The sequence below is a fragment of the Caloenas nicobarica genome, chromosome 3 (genome assembly GCF_036013445.1).
Source record: "Caloenas nicobarica isolate bCalNic1 chromosome 3, bCalNic1.hap1, whole genome shotgun sequence".
NCBI lineage: Eukaryota > Metazoa > Chordata > Aves > Columbiformes > Columbidae > Caloenas > Caloenas nicobarica.
The window spans coordinates 52,083,844-52,097,739 of NC_088247.1; the positions used below are offsets into that span (position 1 = coordinate 52,083,844).

General features: G+C 41.2%; 1 protein-coding gene across 1 annotated transcript in view; it reads left to right on the forward strand.

Moving 5' to 3' along the window:
* The first annotated feature begins 6,873 nt into the window (after positions 1-6,873).
* Positions 6,874-13,896, forward strand: part of RFX6 (regulatory factor X6) — a 35,873-nt gene continuing 28,850 nt past the window's right edge. The window contains exons 1-4 of the mRNA XM_065632297.1: positions 6,874-7,072; positions 7,316-7,472; positions 9,193-9,316; positions 10,953-11,014. Coding sequence (XP_065488369.1) covers positions 6,874-7,072; positions 7,316-7,472; positions 9,193-9,316; positions 10,953-11,014 — 542 coding nt within the window. The remainder of the gene's footprint in view (positions 7,073-7,315; positions 7,473-9,192; positions 9,317-10,952; positions 11,015-13,896) is intronic.

The following is a 13,896-nucleotide window of genomic DNA, read 5'->3' on the forward strand; positions in this document are numbered from 1 at the left end:
AAATTTAGTTTGACACCCCTGCTTTAATTCATAGATAGATATTTCTCTAAAGATGTCTGTGTAATTAAAAAACTTATCCCTGGATATATCCTTTAAAAAAATATTGACAGTGACAGCGCAAAATACACAGGGGCTTTTAGCTTAATGCACTGGGGGTTTTTTTTGTTTGAGTGTTTGTTTGTTTTTCTGGTTTGTGTGGTGGTTTTGTTTGTTTTTTCTTTTTGGTCAAGAGCAAAATACTTTCAAAAAGTGAACACTGAGATGTGGCAAGGGCCAAAAAAAACCAGGGGAAAAATATCTTGTTTGAATTCTTGGGAGTTAAAATTGTTCGTTGTGATGAGTCACAGGAAATCAGAAACGAAGCTTTGGAAAGAGCTAGATTTGTGCTACATCAAGGCAGAGAGAATGACAAACACTGATGATAATGAGAAATTACTATTTCCTTGTGGAATACAGGTATGTACCATACTGTACTGTTATAGTACTCTTAGCATATTTGGAAAGAAACAGGTGTTAGAGACTACCAAATAGTTCTGACATCGACAATGTATCAGGTTTTCTGTGTAGTTCATTTGTCTGGGGAGAATATGAGATGAAACACCTTCCAACACTTATGTAAACATCATGAAGTTACACAGGAACAGATCAATAACAAATGGTATTTTTGTTGCTGCATTTATCTTCCAATCCTCTTTCAGTTCAACACACAGAATCCCTCAAGTAGATTGTTGAAAACATTTCGTTTCAGTGTGCTGTGTTGACAACAAGGAAAAGGAACGTTGAAGCAAGATGAAATGGTGCAATACCTGAGTGCCGATATAAAAGATAATTCACATGTAAATTATTGAAAAATAATTCTAGTGTGCTGCAGAGCACATGTATCTGAGCATTTACTCCAGGCTGTATAACAGAATCTATTGAATTTTGGTGGGATCACACCATTACACAATTCACCTAAAACTAAGCAAGACTTCCTAGGCTCTCAGTACAGACAAGGAAGAGAAACAGATTTGTGAGATAATGTGCTGGCACAAATTATCCCTCGTAGAAATCTTTTCTTCTCAGCTGACTATAAAGAGAGACTGAGGTGGCCAGATTAGACTCTGAGATAAAGTTAGACGAGGTATCCCATGCTTCAGGACAAGTGCCATCATTGCAATTAGATAGATATATATATAAAAGTGAAACTTTTTAATAGGAAAATGATAAAGAAACAGAGGTATGTGCATATATGTTTTAACATTTTTACTTCATAATTTAGATTTCACTCAGTAATGAGCAATATTGATAGGATCACAATTCTGAATGGACACACCATAAAATGGCAATAAAAATTCCCGTGCACTAGCAATGCTGTAATGTCCACGGTACTTATGGCTTCAGCTAGCTCCGCTCTGCATCTACCCCCTTCTGTACCCAAAGGCTGAGATCACACATCTTGGGTGGACTGTCCACTCCAGCAGCAGGGAGTTTAAACATCGGGTCAGATTGTCCACCTGCCATAGCTTTTGGTGTCCCTGCTTTGCTCCAGAGCACACAGAGTTGCTGCTCAGAGGGAGTCTGTAGATCTCCAAACAGGATTGAGTAAGGGAGCAGTGGTGGGATAGTCAGTCTCTTAATCCCAAGAATGATGGAATCATAAAATCATAGAATGTCCTGAGTTGGAAGAGACTCCCAAGGATCATTGAGTCCATCTCCTGTCCCCGCATAGGACAACCCCAAAATTCACACCACGAATGCTTAAACTCCTCATTTTAAGTGATTCTTCCAGTCTGCATCTCGCAGCTCTCAAGCTGCTGTTTGTAGCAAACCTTTCAATCGGGTATGGATTACAGCAAAGGGGACAAGGAGGTCCCAGTGCCCTCTGGCTCACTTTATTCTGTGGCTTGTACCAAACAATAAAGTCAATGAAGAGCTCAAATGTAGAGTTCATGATGAAAAAATGAAAACGATATCCCAGGCCAACACAAACCACCCTGGGCCTCCCTGCTGCCATCTCCCAAGGGTTCAGCAGTCCACAGTACTATTGAGTCTACTGATAGGAGATGTTAAAACAGTGTTTTACATCCCTGTGTCTAGGGCACTGCTTAGCAGAAACAAACCTCCTGACTAATACAGGGTGGGAGTCGTGATCCCAGCTTCCTGGAAAAGTTGAAACCTACCTTTCCTTAGCTGTGGCAACAAATGTTTGCAACACAAATGAGATTCAGATTTAGCCTTTGGGAAAGGGTCTTCTTTCTTGTGACATTACTAGCTTAAACATATATATATAAGTTTAGGCAAGATATGTAATGTTATGCACTAAAATTGCCACTTCTGACTCCTTAGACAAGTATAGAATATCTACCTGTAACCAACTGAAGTACAGGGATATTCTCCCCGTTTGCTGCATTATTTGTGGAGATGCTGCTGTGCTGATTTGCACACAATGCAGGGAGAAAAGCAGTCCCTGCTGCAGGAGGGTTAGTCCAAGAGTCCATTCTTCTATGCACATTGAGGCTATACACGGACAATAACTCAAAACTTGAGTTAGATCCTAGCATGGAATCCAGCTAGTTGTCTCTAGCATGGAATCAATTTTGAAAATTTTGGGGTTGCAACTCAGAGATGTTTGCTTCAAAGGACTCAGAGCACTTTTCTAGCCATGATAGCCTTGGAAGAGAGTATGAAGATAAGAATTCTAAGTGATAATGAAAGCAGTATGTTTCGTTTATATGAAATATGATCTTTCCATCAGGATAAGTGCTTCTGAGGTTACATCAAACATAAAACTAGGAATTAACTTCTTGAGGTTAAAAGAGTGTAAGAGTGTATTTTGTAAGAGACCTTTTCAGTTGCCTCAAATCAGCACCTTCACTAGGAAGATGTGATAACTTCTCACATATAAGGTCCAATAAACAGAAGAGAGATTCATGATGATTTGCTTATGATGGAGTAAGTACTTCAGAATGCATTAGTGAGGCAAAGGCTTTAGAGAAGTCATGCAAATAAGCAAAAATAATATCAAAGGTGTCACTGAAGGCAGAGTTGAAGTCTGACTCAACGGATCAGTAAATGAACTTGAAAATGGAAGCAACATGGTACAAAGAGAATGGTAGGAACTGGATGGAAGCAGGTACAGTCTGAAACAAGGTAATGATGAATGAAATAAGTAAGAAGATGAACAGCAGAGCTACAGCAAATGTTTTGTTTCCAAGAGTGTGAAGATATCATGATTGTTAAGGAAGTTATAAATAAAATTGCGAAGTGGCAAAGAAAATTACGTGAGGCTGCAAACCTGTGGACAGCTCCTTGGGCTTTTTGGCTGGGTTTGGCAGTCCATGTTGGGAGTTCCACAGTGCCAGCAAAAATACCACAGATGTATCACGCAGGTACCAGAAATATGACATTTAAAACCACACTGAGAACTCCCTGAGATCAAAGCATGACATAGTAACTGCTGAGTAAGGATACTCTGGGGAATGGAAAATGGTGATATGAAAAGGCAAAACCAAGTTCAAGCAGAGAGAAAAAATAAGTTGAAAAGAGTTGTTGGGTGAGAGGAGCAATACTGGAAGCCACAAGGAGATGCAAGAAACTGTACAGTCAGTTTAATCATACTGGTTTGTTTTTACCAATGGAATGACACAGAATCAGAGAGGACACATGATAACAGTCCTCAAATACTGAAAAAGTGATAAAAAGAGAACAAGAGTAATCATGTTCTTAGACAGACAAAAAAAAAAAAGCTCTTGACAGAAACTGAAGGGAGATTGTTTGACACTAATAAACATTTTTCATTTGCAGATGATCTGGGTACGATGTGACCCTCCATCATCAGAGATCTTTAAGAACAAGTGAGACAAATAGTTTTGGGAATCATAGAGGTATAATGATACCTGTCTGTAATTCTGCCTTGTTTGCACTGGAAGGGATGGACAAGATGGCCTCTTTTGGTCCATTAGGTCTTTCAGCCCTATAGTCCAGGACTGTGAAAATAAGACTGAATGACGGAATGATACAATAAGCAAAAATTTCAAGAATATCAGCAAGAATAAATAGCAGAGGATGAGACACTGAACTCGAAGACTGTATGTCCACATTGCCCAGCACACCTATAGCACAAGTGCAAATGGGAAGGACAGGCCCATACTGACAAGATTCACAGGCTGGTTCAGCTGAGCAGCAGGCCCCGTGACTGTGGAAACAGACATGGCACCAACCTCCAACTATAGAAAAATATTTTCTATAAAGCAAAAAGATTTGGCTGTTTTCTTGGTGCATGAGCGAACAGTTCAAACACTACAATTTCCCTTTGCTTGCCGGGATTAATCTTTTCATCTTATAAATTACTTCAATTGCCAGTGATTTTATATAGAGCACTTTTAAAACAATTTTAGTTTGTCAAAGAGCACTGTCTGTCCCCTGTCACAGGACAATATTTTACATTAAATTTATTGTATGTTACTTATTAAAAAACCACTTATTTCTATTAATTATAAAGTAGACATGTTTGCTCACATATTTGCACTAGACAATGTACCTGTTCTCGTGCATGCTGTAAACATTATGTGTTTACTTAGGAACACTGGATTATCCACTTTTCTTTCTTCACAACTGCAAACGTAAACTTAGTTTTTTACAAAGCTGGTAATACCACACAACAATCTTTCACTGACTTTAAAAGAACAAGTAGAGCATGGTTTGTACGAGCCAGAAAAGGTTAGTAGGTCCAAGGAGAACTTCTGTTTACTGAAAAAGCTCTTAAAATCATAATCAGTTTTAGGTCAAGGCAATTTCATCAGTGCCTGCCCTCAGAATGGACAGGAAGGGACTATAAACGGTTGTTGCCCTGGTGGGGAAACTAGCTGGTCCTTGGACCAGACCCCTCACTAGGTTAATCCCTACGTTGATGATGGTCAGAATTCATTAGCATCACTGAGGATATTCTGACGTCACGGCAAAGGAGAATCCAGCTCTTATACAACAAATAACCACATTAACTCAGTACTACCAAAAAAACAATGGCACATCGGGTTTTGTTCACAAAAGATTCAACATAATAATTAGCACCTGGGAGTTTTTATGATACTGTAGAAATGCTGATCCTCATGGGACAAAATCTGAAGTACTTGGGCCAGCCAAAAGTCACTGAGAAGTGAGAAAGACAAATGTCATTGTACCATAACCTCAAAACAAAGCCACTGAAACCAGAAGCTGAACTGTCTCTGTGAGCTATGCTAAGAACTGATGCACTGACAAAGTAATGCGTGGACATTGGCGTATAGACAAAGTCATGTATAGCATCACATACAAAGTAAGAAGGGGACATGGGAACATTGAAGAAATGTAAGGAAGGAAATCTATTTTACACAGTTAAGGGAAGATGTGTCAGTAGAAGCAGCAAAAAGTTCAGGCTAAATGTCATTTTTGACTCCAGGACTCTCTTACAGGTCATCCTCATTTCTGAAGTCCATCATTCATAGTTATGACGTGGTTTGGGGTATTTTGGCACATATGGGCACACCTGGGGTTTTGTTAAATACTTGTTTGACAGCTGATAGCCGGTAGCTGGTCTGATAATGCATCTGAGCAGAAGTGGAAGTGATAATATTCTGCTGCTTTGTACTGCTGGTGGGATCAATGACTTGAAGTGCAACAGAAAATTTTGAAGAGAGTAGAAGGAAGAACAGCTCTTCACAAGATTTCTGTTTGTGACAGCCCAACACTACTTGACAGCTACAAGAATGCCTCTAACGTTCATCTGATACAGAATTTCAGGGCTGCTTGCCACCACAAGCCATGCTACATTTCCCTTACTGAGGAGGAGGACAATGCCCAAGATGTTGCTTTAAAGAAGTTGTGTTAAAACAGTGGATGTTACAGTGATCAGGCTAATTTTCCATCCTACTGCCAACTTTGTTCTCTAAAAAAGCTGGGACAATATTTCTGTGATTGTCCCCCACAATCTCTCTCAGTCAACATGCTGAAACGGAGCAAAGCAAAGACACATCTGCCAGACCAATGTCATTTATTTGTACAAAATGAAGATGCTTTGTTCCAACACCCACAAAATTACACTGCGAAATAACAAAATACCGACAGTGACAGATGGTGCCCAGGAGGGTCCCGCGGCCTGCCAGCCGCAGCCGGCTTCTCCTCCTGTCCTTGTCGCTGTCTGGAGGCCGATGCCAGGAGCAGGGTGCCCGTCGACGCCACTCGTCCTCGCCCGAAGAGATCAGGGGAGCCCCCGCGGCCACCCCCTCGCCTTCCCCGCGGTGGGGTGGCGGGCCAAGCGCTGATCCCTCACTCAAGCCAGAGCCACCGCCGGCGGGAGTTAATCATTAAGTCCCCGGCAGATCCGCTCCTGACCGGCTCCCCTGAACCTCCCGAGCCTTCAGCCATGCCCCGTCTCCTCCCGGCCAGGCGCGACCAGCCTGACTGAGCACCGCGGCGGGCTGGGGGGAGGGAGGCAGGGACGGGGACACCTCCCCGCTGCCGCCCGACACCGACCTCCGGGACCCCGTCCAAGGCGGAGCCCCCTCTGCGGGCGCGGGGGAGCTGCCGTGAGGAGGGAGTGGCGCCCGCGGTCCCGGCCGCCTCTGCCCGCAGGGGACCATGCAGCCTCCCGGGAAGGCGCCGTAGGGCATACCTGACCCCGCCGCCACCGCCCCCGCATCGCCTCTCCTCCCCTTCACGCTGCCGGCGGCGGCGCTTGGCTGACACCGTCTCCCGCCGAGGTGCCGGAGCCCCGCACAAACTGTCGGCGCTGCCCATGCCTCAGCCGGCGCCCCCCGCGCCCTAGGGCCGCCGCCGCTCCCGCCCCGTCCACCCCCCGCCGCCCATGGGCGCCGCCTGCGCCGCGGCGGGGCAGAGCAGGCGCCGGTGAGGAGCATGGCCAGGGGACCCGAGCAAGAGGACGCCTTCCTGCACCTCCCGGCCGCGCAGGCAGTGCCCGCCGCCGCGCAGGAGGATTGCTACGCGGACTTGGTGGGGCGAAGCTTGCTGCCCTTCCCCGAAGAGGGGCTGTGCGCCACGGCGGGCGCCGAGACGGGGCTCCCGGAGCCGGTGCTGCCCGCCGGCATCAAGTCAGGTAGGAGGCGGGGTGCCGGCAGCGTTCCCTGGTCACCCCGCGGGCACGGCAGGGCAGGGCGAGGCGCGGCGGGCGCCCGAACCGTCGCTGCTGCTCGGGGCCCGGCGGGGACCCAGCGGCGGGCAGGGCGGCCGGTTAAACGGGCGGCTGCCGGGGCTGCAGTCGCGTCGGGAGGAGGTGGCGTGCTGCCGGGCCGTAACGATGCCCTTGGGTTTGTCTTTTTGTTCCCCCGCCGGCGCCCAGAAACAGACTTTACCAGCGAAGTCGTCTCCTCGGAAGAAGAGGATGCAGATACTCGCGACGGCGCACTAAAAGTCGCGGACCAGAGCCCGTCTGCGAAGAAGAGCATCACTCAGATCATGAAGGACAAGAAGAAGCAGACGCAGCTCACCTTGCAATGGTAGGGCCCCAGCCGTGAGCCCCCGCTGCCTGCCCGGAGCCGTCCCAGGGCGGCCGCGCCGCGGGGCCGGCGGTGGCGGAGCCCCCGCGACCGGAGCCGCTTCGGGGCCACCGGTCCGGCCGCTCGGCGGGGACACCCGCATCTTCCCTGCACTGACGCCGGCGGGACTGAGCCGGTGTGTCCGTCAGGCCCAAAGGGACATTTCTTTAAAAGCTGAGTCGGCAAGGAGAGTTACATCTCGCAGCTTTTTTAGCTATATTTGTCATTTGTGGGGTTGTGGCGTGGTGGTGTTTATTTTGTTCGTTTATGGTGGTGTGTTTGTGTTTGGTTTTTTGTTTTGTTTTATTTTGTTTTTTAGATAAGTTTCGTCTACAAATAAGGACATCCACCATCAAATTTCCGATTTTTTGGATTACCAGAGATTTATCAGTTAACAGAAGTCTCTGTCACATTTTGCTATATGTGGCTATTGATGAAATGTAGAAAATCGATTAAACATATAAAAATGTTGAAATGAAACATTACTTAAGAATCACATTTATGAATGGATGTTTTAATTATCCTTTAAGGCTATAAATTGTAGATTTTCACTGTCTTACAATGTATGTTTTTACATTATATTCTACCATCCATGGAAGCTCTAACTTCATTTTATCTGGGCAAAAATTAACCAAATAAGAGGTCAAATTCTGGACACATTAATTGATAAATGTTTCTATTAAACCACACTTGAAATTAGGGAGGAGTGCTGTTGAAAGAAATGGGAACTTACTTAGTTACTAAATGCAGAATGTAAATCTATATTTTTTTCCTTCTAACTGAAAAATGAGAGTAATCCAGATTACCCAGTTTCTTAGTCTAGTTTACATCTGACTTCTGAGTGTAAACTGTAAGGATTTTAGTCTGGTGAGTCAGTGCAAAATTGTTCAGTATGCAGCATTTACTACACAGTATTTTCTTACTGATTGGTGTAATTTGAGAAATAAATTTGTTGCACATAATCTCGAGAGTAGCAAATAGTGTAAACTGATAAAGAAAAGAAACAGGACAACAGTGAAATACCCAGCTGTTACCAAGAGTTCATTTTAAGTGAAGAGAGACAGTTTTTTACTGCAGTTTTAAAAATTTTACTTAAATGACCATAGCTAGGCAATTGTATTCTGTAAATGGATTGGGAAGCTACATAAAAATGCATCCCCATCAGAAAAAGCCAGTTCTTTGCTTTTCAGTGTGGTTTGGTCATGAAACAGTTTCAGTTCCAGCCTGGAAAATAAAAAGCAAAAGCAAGAAGAGACATTAGCCCAGGTATTAAAGATACAATGGGACAGAAAATGCAAGTTCAAGCTTCTTCGCTATTCAAAGGACAGACTTAAACCCAAGTCTTTCATAGTCTAGTTAGCGCTCTTATTTTCAGAGCAAGGCTAGTTCTTAGGTGATGATCATTTAATTATTTATATAAAGCAAAAAATTTCAGACATTGAAAAAGACTCATTAAGAAAAGACAGCTGACCACAGATTTTCCTTATGCTGCAACTAACCAGGGCACCAAGTGTGGAGACAGTCTGTAGTGCCTGTCTGGTTCAGGAGAATCTCATCTGTGTGGTTTTGTGGAATTCTTCAGTCAAATTAAAAAAAAAAAAAGCCCAAAAACCAGAACAAAAACAAAACTGGGAGACATGACATGTTGCTTCTTACTCTGGCAGTTTCTTTCTGTATACAGGTTGGAAGAAAACTACATCGTCTGTGAAGGAGTTTGTTTACCAAGATGCATCCTTTACGCACATTATTTAGACTTCTGCAGAAAAGAGAAGCTGGAACCTGCCTGTGCTGCAACTTTTGGGAAGGTAAAAAGTAAATGCGTTCATAATATGTTAGCTTAATTATTTGATAGAATCACACTTTAGTATACCCGTGTCAACATTCCTCTCAAATTCACATGATTTCTGCTGCTAATGTACATGGAATTGGACTAACTACACTGTTACATGTGTGAAGGGATTTTTTGACATCAGCTTTAGGAGAATGAGACTGAAATTCCTTTTGATTTATTGTTATTTCATACAAAAAAAGCATTCTCTCCTAGAGAGTTTTTGTGTTTGCTTTTTTCTTTTTTCTTTTTTTTTTTTTTTTTTGTTTTTCCTTTTTCCCTTTTTCCTTTTCTTCCCCCCCCCCCCTTTTTTTTTTTGCCTTTTTTCTGATAACATTAATAGAGTTCTTTCCACAAAACCAGATCTGACATGGAAGACACTTTTAATTATACTAAAGGCAGTGTAAGGTGAGATGTGACACAAGAAGTAGTACTAGAAGGGGAATAAAAATTAATAACACAAAGAGCTCCTGAATGAAAAAATGTTGATTCATCCTCTTTTCTACCCTTTCCTACAATTAATCCTGAAATCATTTAATGAAAGGGAGATGTGAACTATCCAAATTAAATCCTGAGTAGTTAGTGAAACAGGAAACCAAAAATGCTTCAAGGATCATCTTTTTTTAAACACTACTGATCTAGTCATTGTTCATACATAACAAAATGCATTAATTTAATTAAATAATAATAATGGATTTAAAATCCAGTTCATAAAATGTTCACTTACCAATTTTTTCCTCTTGAATTGGATATACTGAGAAAGTCTGTGCCTGATTTTGATTACATAGTTTCCATATAAATAAGGAAGACAATAATTTTCCATTTAAACATTATTTTGACAGTGGTGTATCTACTAGATGTATCTATTAGATCTACCTCTATTACTGAATTAGTTTCTTACTTAATAAATCTTTGTCTTAAGCATCATTCTTTGCAGAAAGTAGCATTTTTTAGAGCACTGATCTCAATCTCAGAAGTCCACTGACAGAATGTTTTGCTTGACTTGAATTAAATCACACAACATGAATTATTTATGTGCAGCATAGAGCTAACAGAAACTTTCATATGGTTTCAGTTAGCGTAAATAAATTTAAGACTGTATAGCACTTTGATAGTGGTGGACACAGGAGTACCTGTGAGGCAAATATTTGCTTGCTTTAACCTTCAGATCACACTTTTCAAATCAAAAATCAATTTATTTTTAGTTGTTTGACTTTGAAAACAGAAAAGCTAGAGGGCAGATCTTTCCCTGGTTCTGTTTACATCTCTGAAGCAAAAGATACAGCTGTACTTCAGAGACCAGAATGAAACAGGATCCTGGTGAAGAAAACTAGATTTTAACTTGTAGAAGTGAAAACAGAAAGGAAGAACAGGTGGGAAGGGTGGGAAGGAATTAAAGAGTGGGAAGACTGGAGATACACAGCAAGATGTACAAGGGTGGAAGGACCCCTGCAGTATAAAACATGCTTAATTTTTTATGTTGTGACATAACTGTTGCAAATATTTATTCATCGACTACATTAGACCATATATTTGCACTACAATTTTTCTGTGAACAGATTGCTAAGAACCTACACCAGTGCTAGAAACTAATACAGCTATTTTCTCTTCAGACCATTCGCCAGAAGTTCCCTCTTCTTACCACAAGGCGGCTTGGAACAAGGGGCCATTCAAAGTAAGGCACAATTACCTGTGTATCCACTCATAGAATCCATTCTAGGAATTGCATGTATTTCCATGTCTCCATAATACATACTAATTGGCAGGGGGGCTATGTTGTCTACATAATAATGTGGATTAATTTAAAGACACTATAAAAACCCGTTGTCTTAAATTGAGAAGAAGATATACGTCTGCTCTTTGTTGTAGGTAATGTATAAGAACTCTGGAAAGTACACAACCTATAGTGCAGCCATTTCATAAATATTGTATCCAATTAATTTGTATATTTGATCTGTGGAATAGTAGGCTGTAGGAATAGATCACAGATAATTATGTATCAGCTGTGGTGGATTTTTTGTTAGTTCTGGTTCTGGCATTATGCTTTTTGCCATGATAAAGTTATTGTAAAACTGTAGCGAACAGTGGCAACAAGATATTTCCTCACATGAACCCTCTCTCCTACATCCTGATATCAAGACTGCTGAGGAAGGACTGATGAATTGTCCCCATTCTGATTTTTTTTCTTTTTCTCAATAGGGGAATGCTACTTCTAAGGAAATGAAAAACTGTGTGATAGTCTGATGTAAGGAATTAGAGAAGTCAAAATAATGCTCTAGGGTATAGCTAGTGTCAAGCTCTGAGCTAGGTGTTTCTATAAAACTTCGATCTCTGTTTGGGGAGTCACAAATTTTCTGTATTGCCTGAAACCAAGATTGGCTCTGACGTTTTCTGAGTGTTGGCTTTAAACTGTTATTTCAGTGTTTATCAATATTTGGTTTAGAAAAATATTTAAACCTAAATAGTGTGCCCACATCATTCAACAGAAAATAGGACTAGTTAGATAATTTTGTTCTTTTAAACTAACTCTCCAAAATCTTAATGGTTTTCAGTCCAAATCAAATTTAGACCAGATCCTTACCTGTATATTCCTATAGATTTCAAAATAGGTTTTCCTAAAAGTAAGACATAGCTATGAGGAACAAATTAGGATAGATATTGTGTCCAGCTTTCTGTGTATACACAGAAGTTAAACATTTGTTATTAATACCTATATTTTGGGGGATGCATGCCTTTAAATATATGAGTAGCCCTAGGATTTTTCTCATGCTTAAAATCAAAAATGTGTGTATGTACTTACTGAATAAGATTCACAAAACTATCCTTGACTTACGGGAGAAACACAAAGAGTGGATGGCTTACTGAAACAAAACTAAAGCCCAGAAAATTAGCCAAGAAACATTTTGCTAACAAATACAATAGAAACCCAGAATACTGGTAGTAATAGAAGAAACTCAAAAATTCTGTTTGTTTGGGAAAACTCTTTATTTGAATGATGTAGCTTGAAAGACAAAGTTATTCTTGTATTTCAGAAATTTATAGGCAAAACTCAAAATTAAAGGAGATTGAAAAGGAAAAAAAACCTATGAGACTGTGGTTTTCTGAAGTGCTCTGCAACATACTAGGAATGTCTGAAAGATGCATTGTTTATTTTTATAATTTTGGGGGATTGTTTCATGTTGTTATGCTTGATTTTCTTCCTGTATCATGTATCTGTATAATTTAAGGCAAAGTAAGTCAATGTCTATTAAGTAAAGGAGTATGTTTCAAGTCTAGTTTTTGACTTGGGAATCTAGCTATGAAATTATTTGTACTGGGACATGCGTCACTATATTCCCCTTTTCTCTAAGACATTTAACAGTATTAGCACAGAAGTACCTCATACCCAACAGTTCTTGAGCAGGTCTCATATCTCTACTGACCTTGTTAGTACTATGTGCCATATTTTCATATGGATTAACTGTTCTTGAACAATTTCCTCAGAGGGATAACGCATAAGCAGGTTTTGGTTGAACATATGGTGTTTGTTTCTACTTTTTTTTTTGATGGGGCTTTTCCTCAGACTTCTCCTCTGCAATTCTCATTTCTACTAAGATACATTTACATTGTTCTTGCTGTGCAAAAAAGGACCTCACAAAAGGCACATGTGACAATATCTCCAGGTTAGAGGGTGAATGTAACAGCAAGTAGCCATAGAGAAGTGACAGTATAAATAATAATATCTGATTATCTGTCTATCTCTGATGTTGTGGAACATATTACCCTCAGAATAACAGACTCACTGAGTAGCAAATTAGTTTCTGTTTTCACCAGGTAGCAGCTAGTCACATAAATATAATTTATGGAAGTATTTCCATTAAATTAATAAGCAAATTAATGGACTGTTCATCAGTTTCAGTAAATGACTAGTTACCCTCTGCTTTTATGTCAGCATGGGGTCTAAATACTGTAAGCTGTTTCAGTGAGCAAAAAACTGGGTTATTGGGACTGTTAAGAGACACTCCTTGCTAGCAATTAAATCCTATTTTTTAAAACATGCTACCTCTGATTATTGTCCAGGACTCCACTGAGTCACATGCTGCAAAAGCATGAAAGGAAAAAGACAGTTCCTCTCCAATGGAATTATTGTTCTCATATTGCAAAGAAGAGCTAACTCTCCAGGAATAAAGTGCCTTACTGGACACTGCATGCAGACACAGTAATGTATCGATACAGCCTGGCTGTGTTCAGAAGAAAGCAAAGAAAATCAGTTCCCTCTTCCACCATCTTCAAGGTGACAGAAATATTTTTTCTCCCACACTGAAACAAGGCCAAGCTCTCTCTAGCATTCTCATGAGCATGAACTGGATTTGAGAAAGATCTGCTGTTCTAAGGTGTGAGGTGCAGGTGCTACTCTAAGGTGTAAGATAGATAGACACGTATTAGTTCCTTCTCTGATTCCAAGAAGCATTTGTCATCTCCAGTTCTGGGCAAAGGAGAGACGTAAAAACAGGTTGAAGAAATCCTAGAACTTTGATCCTCAGAGTTAGAGTGTCTCTCTGTGTGTTTACATCCAAC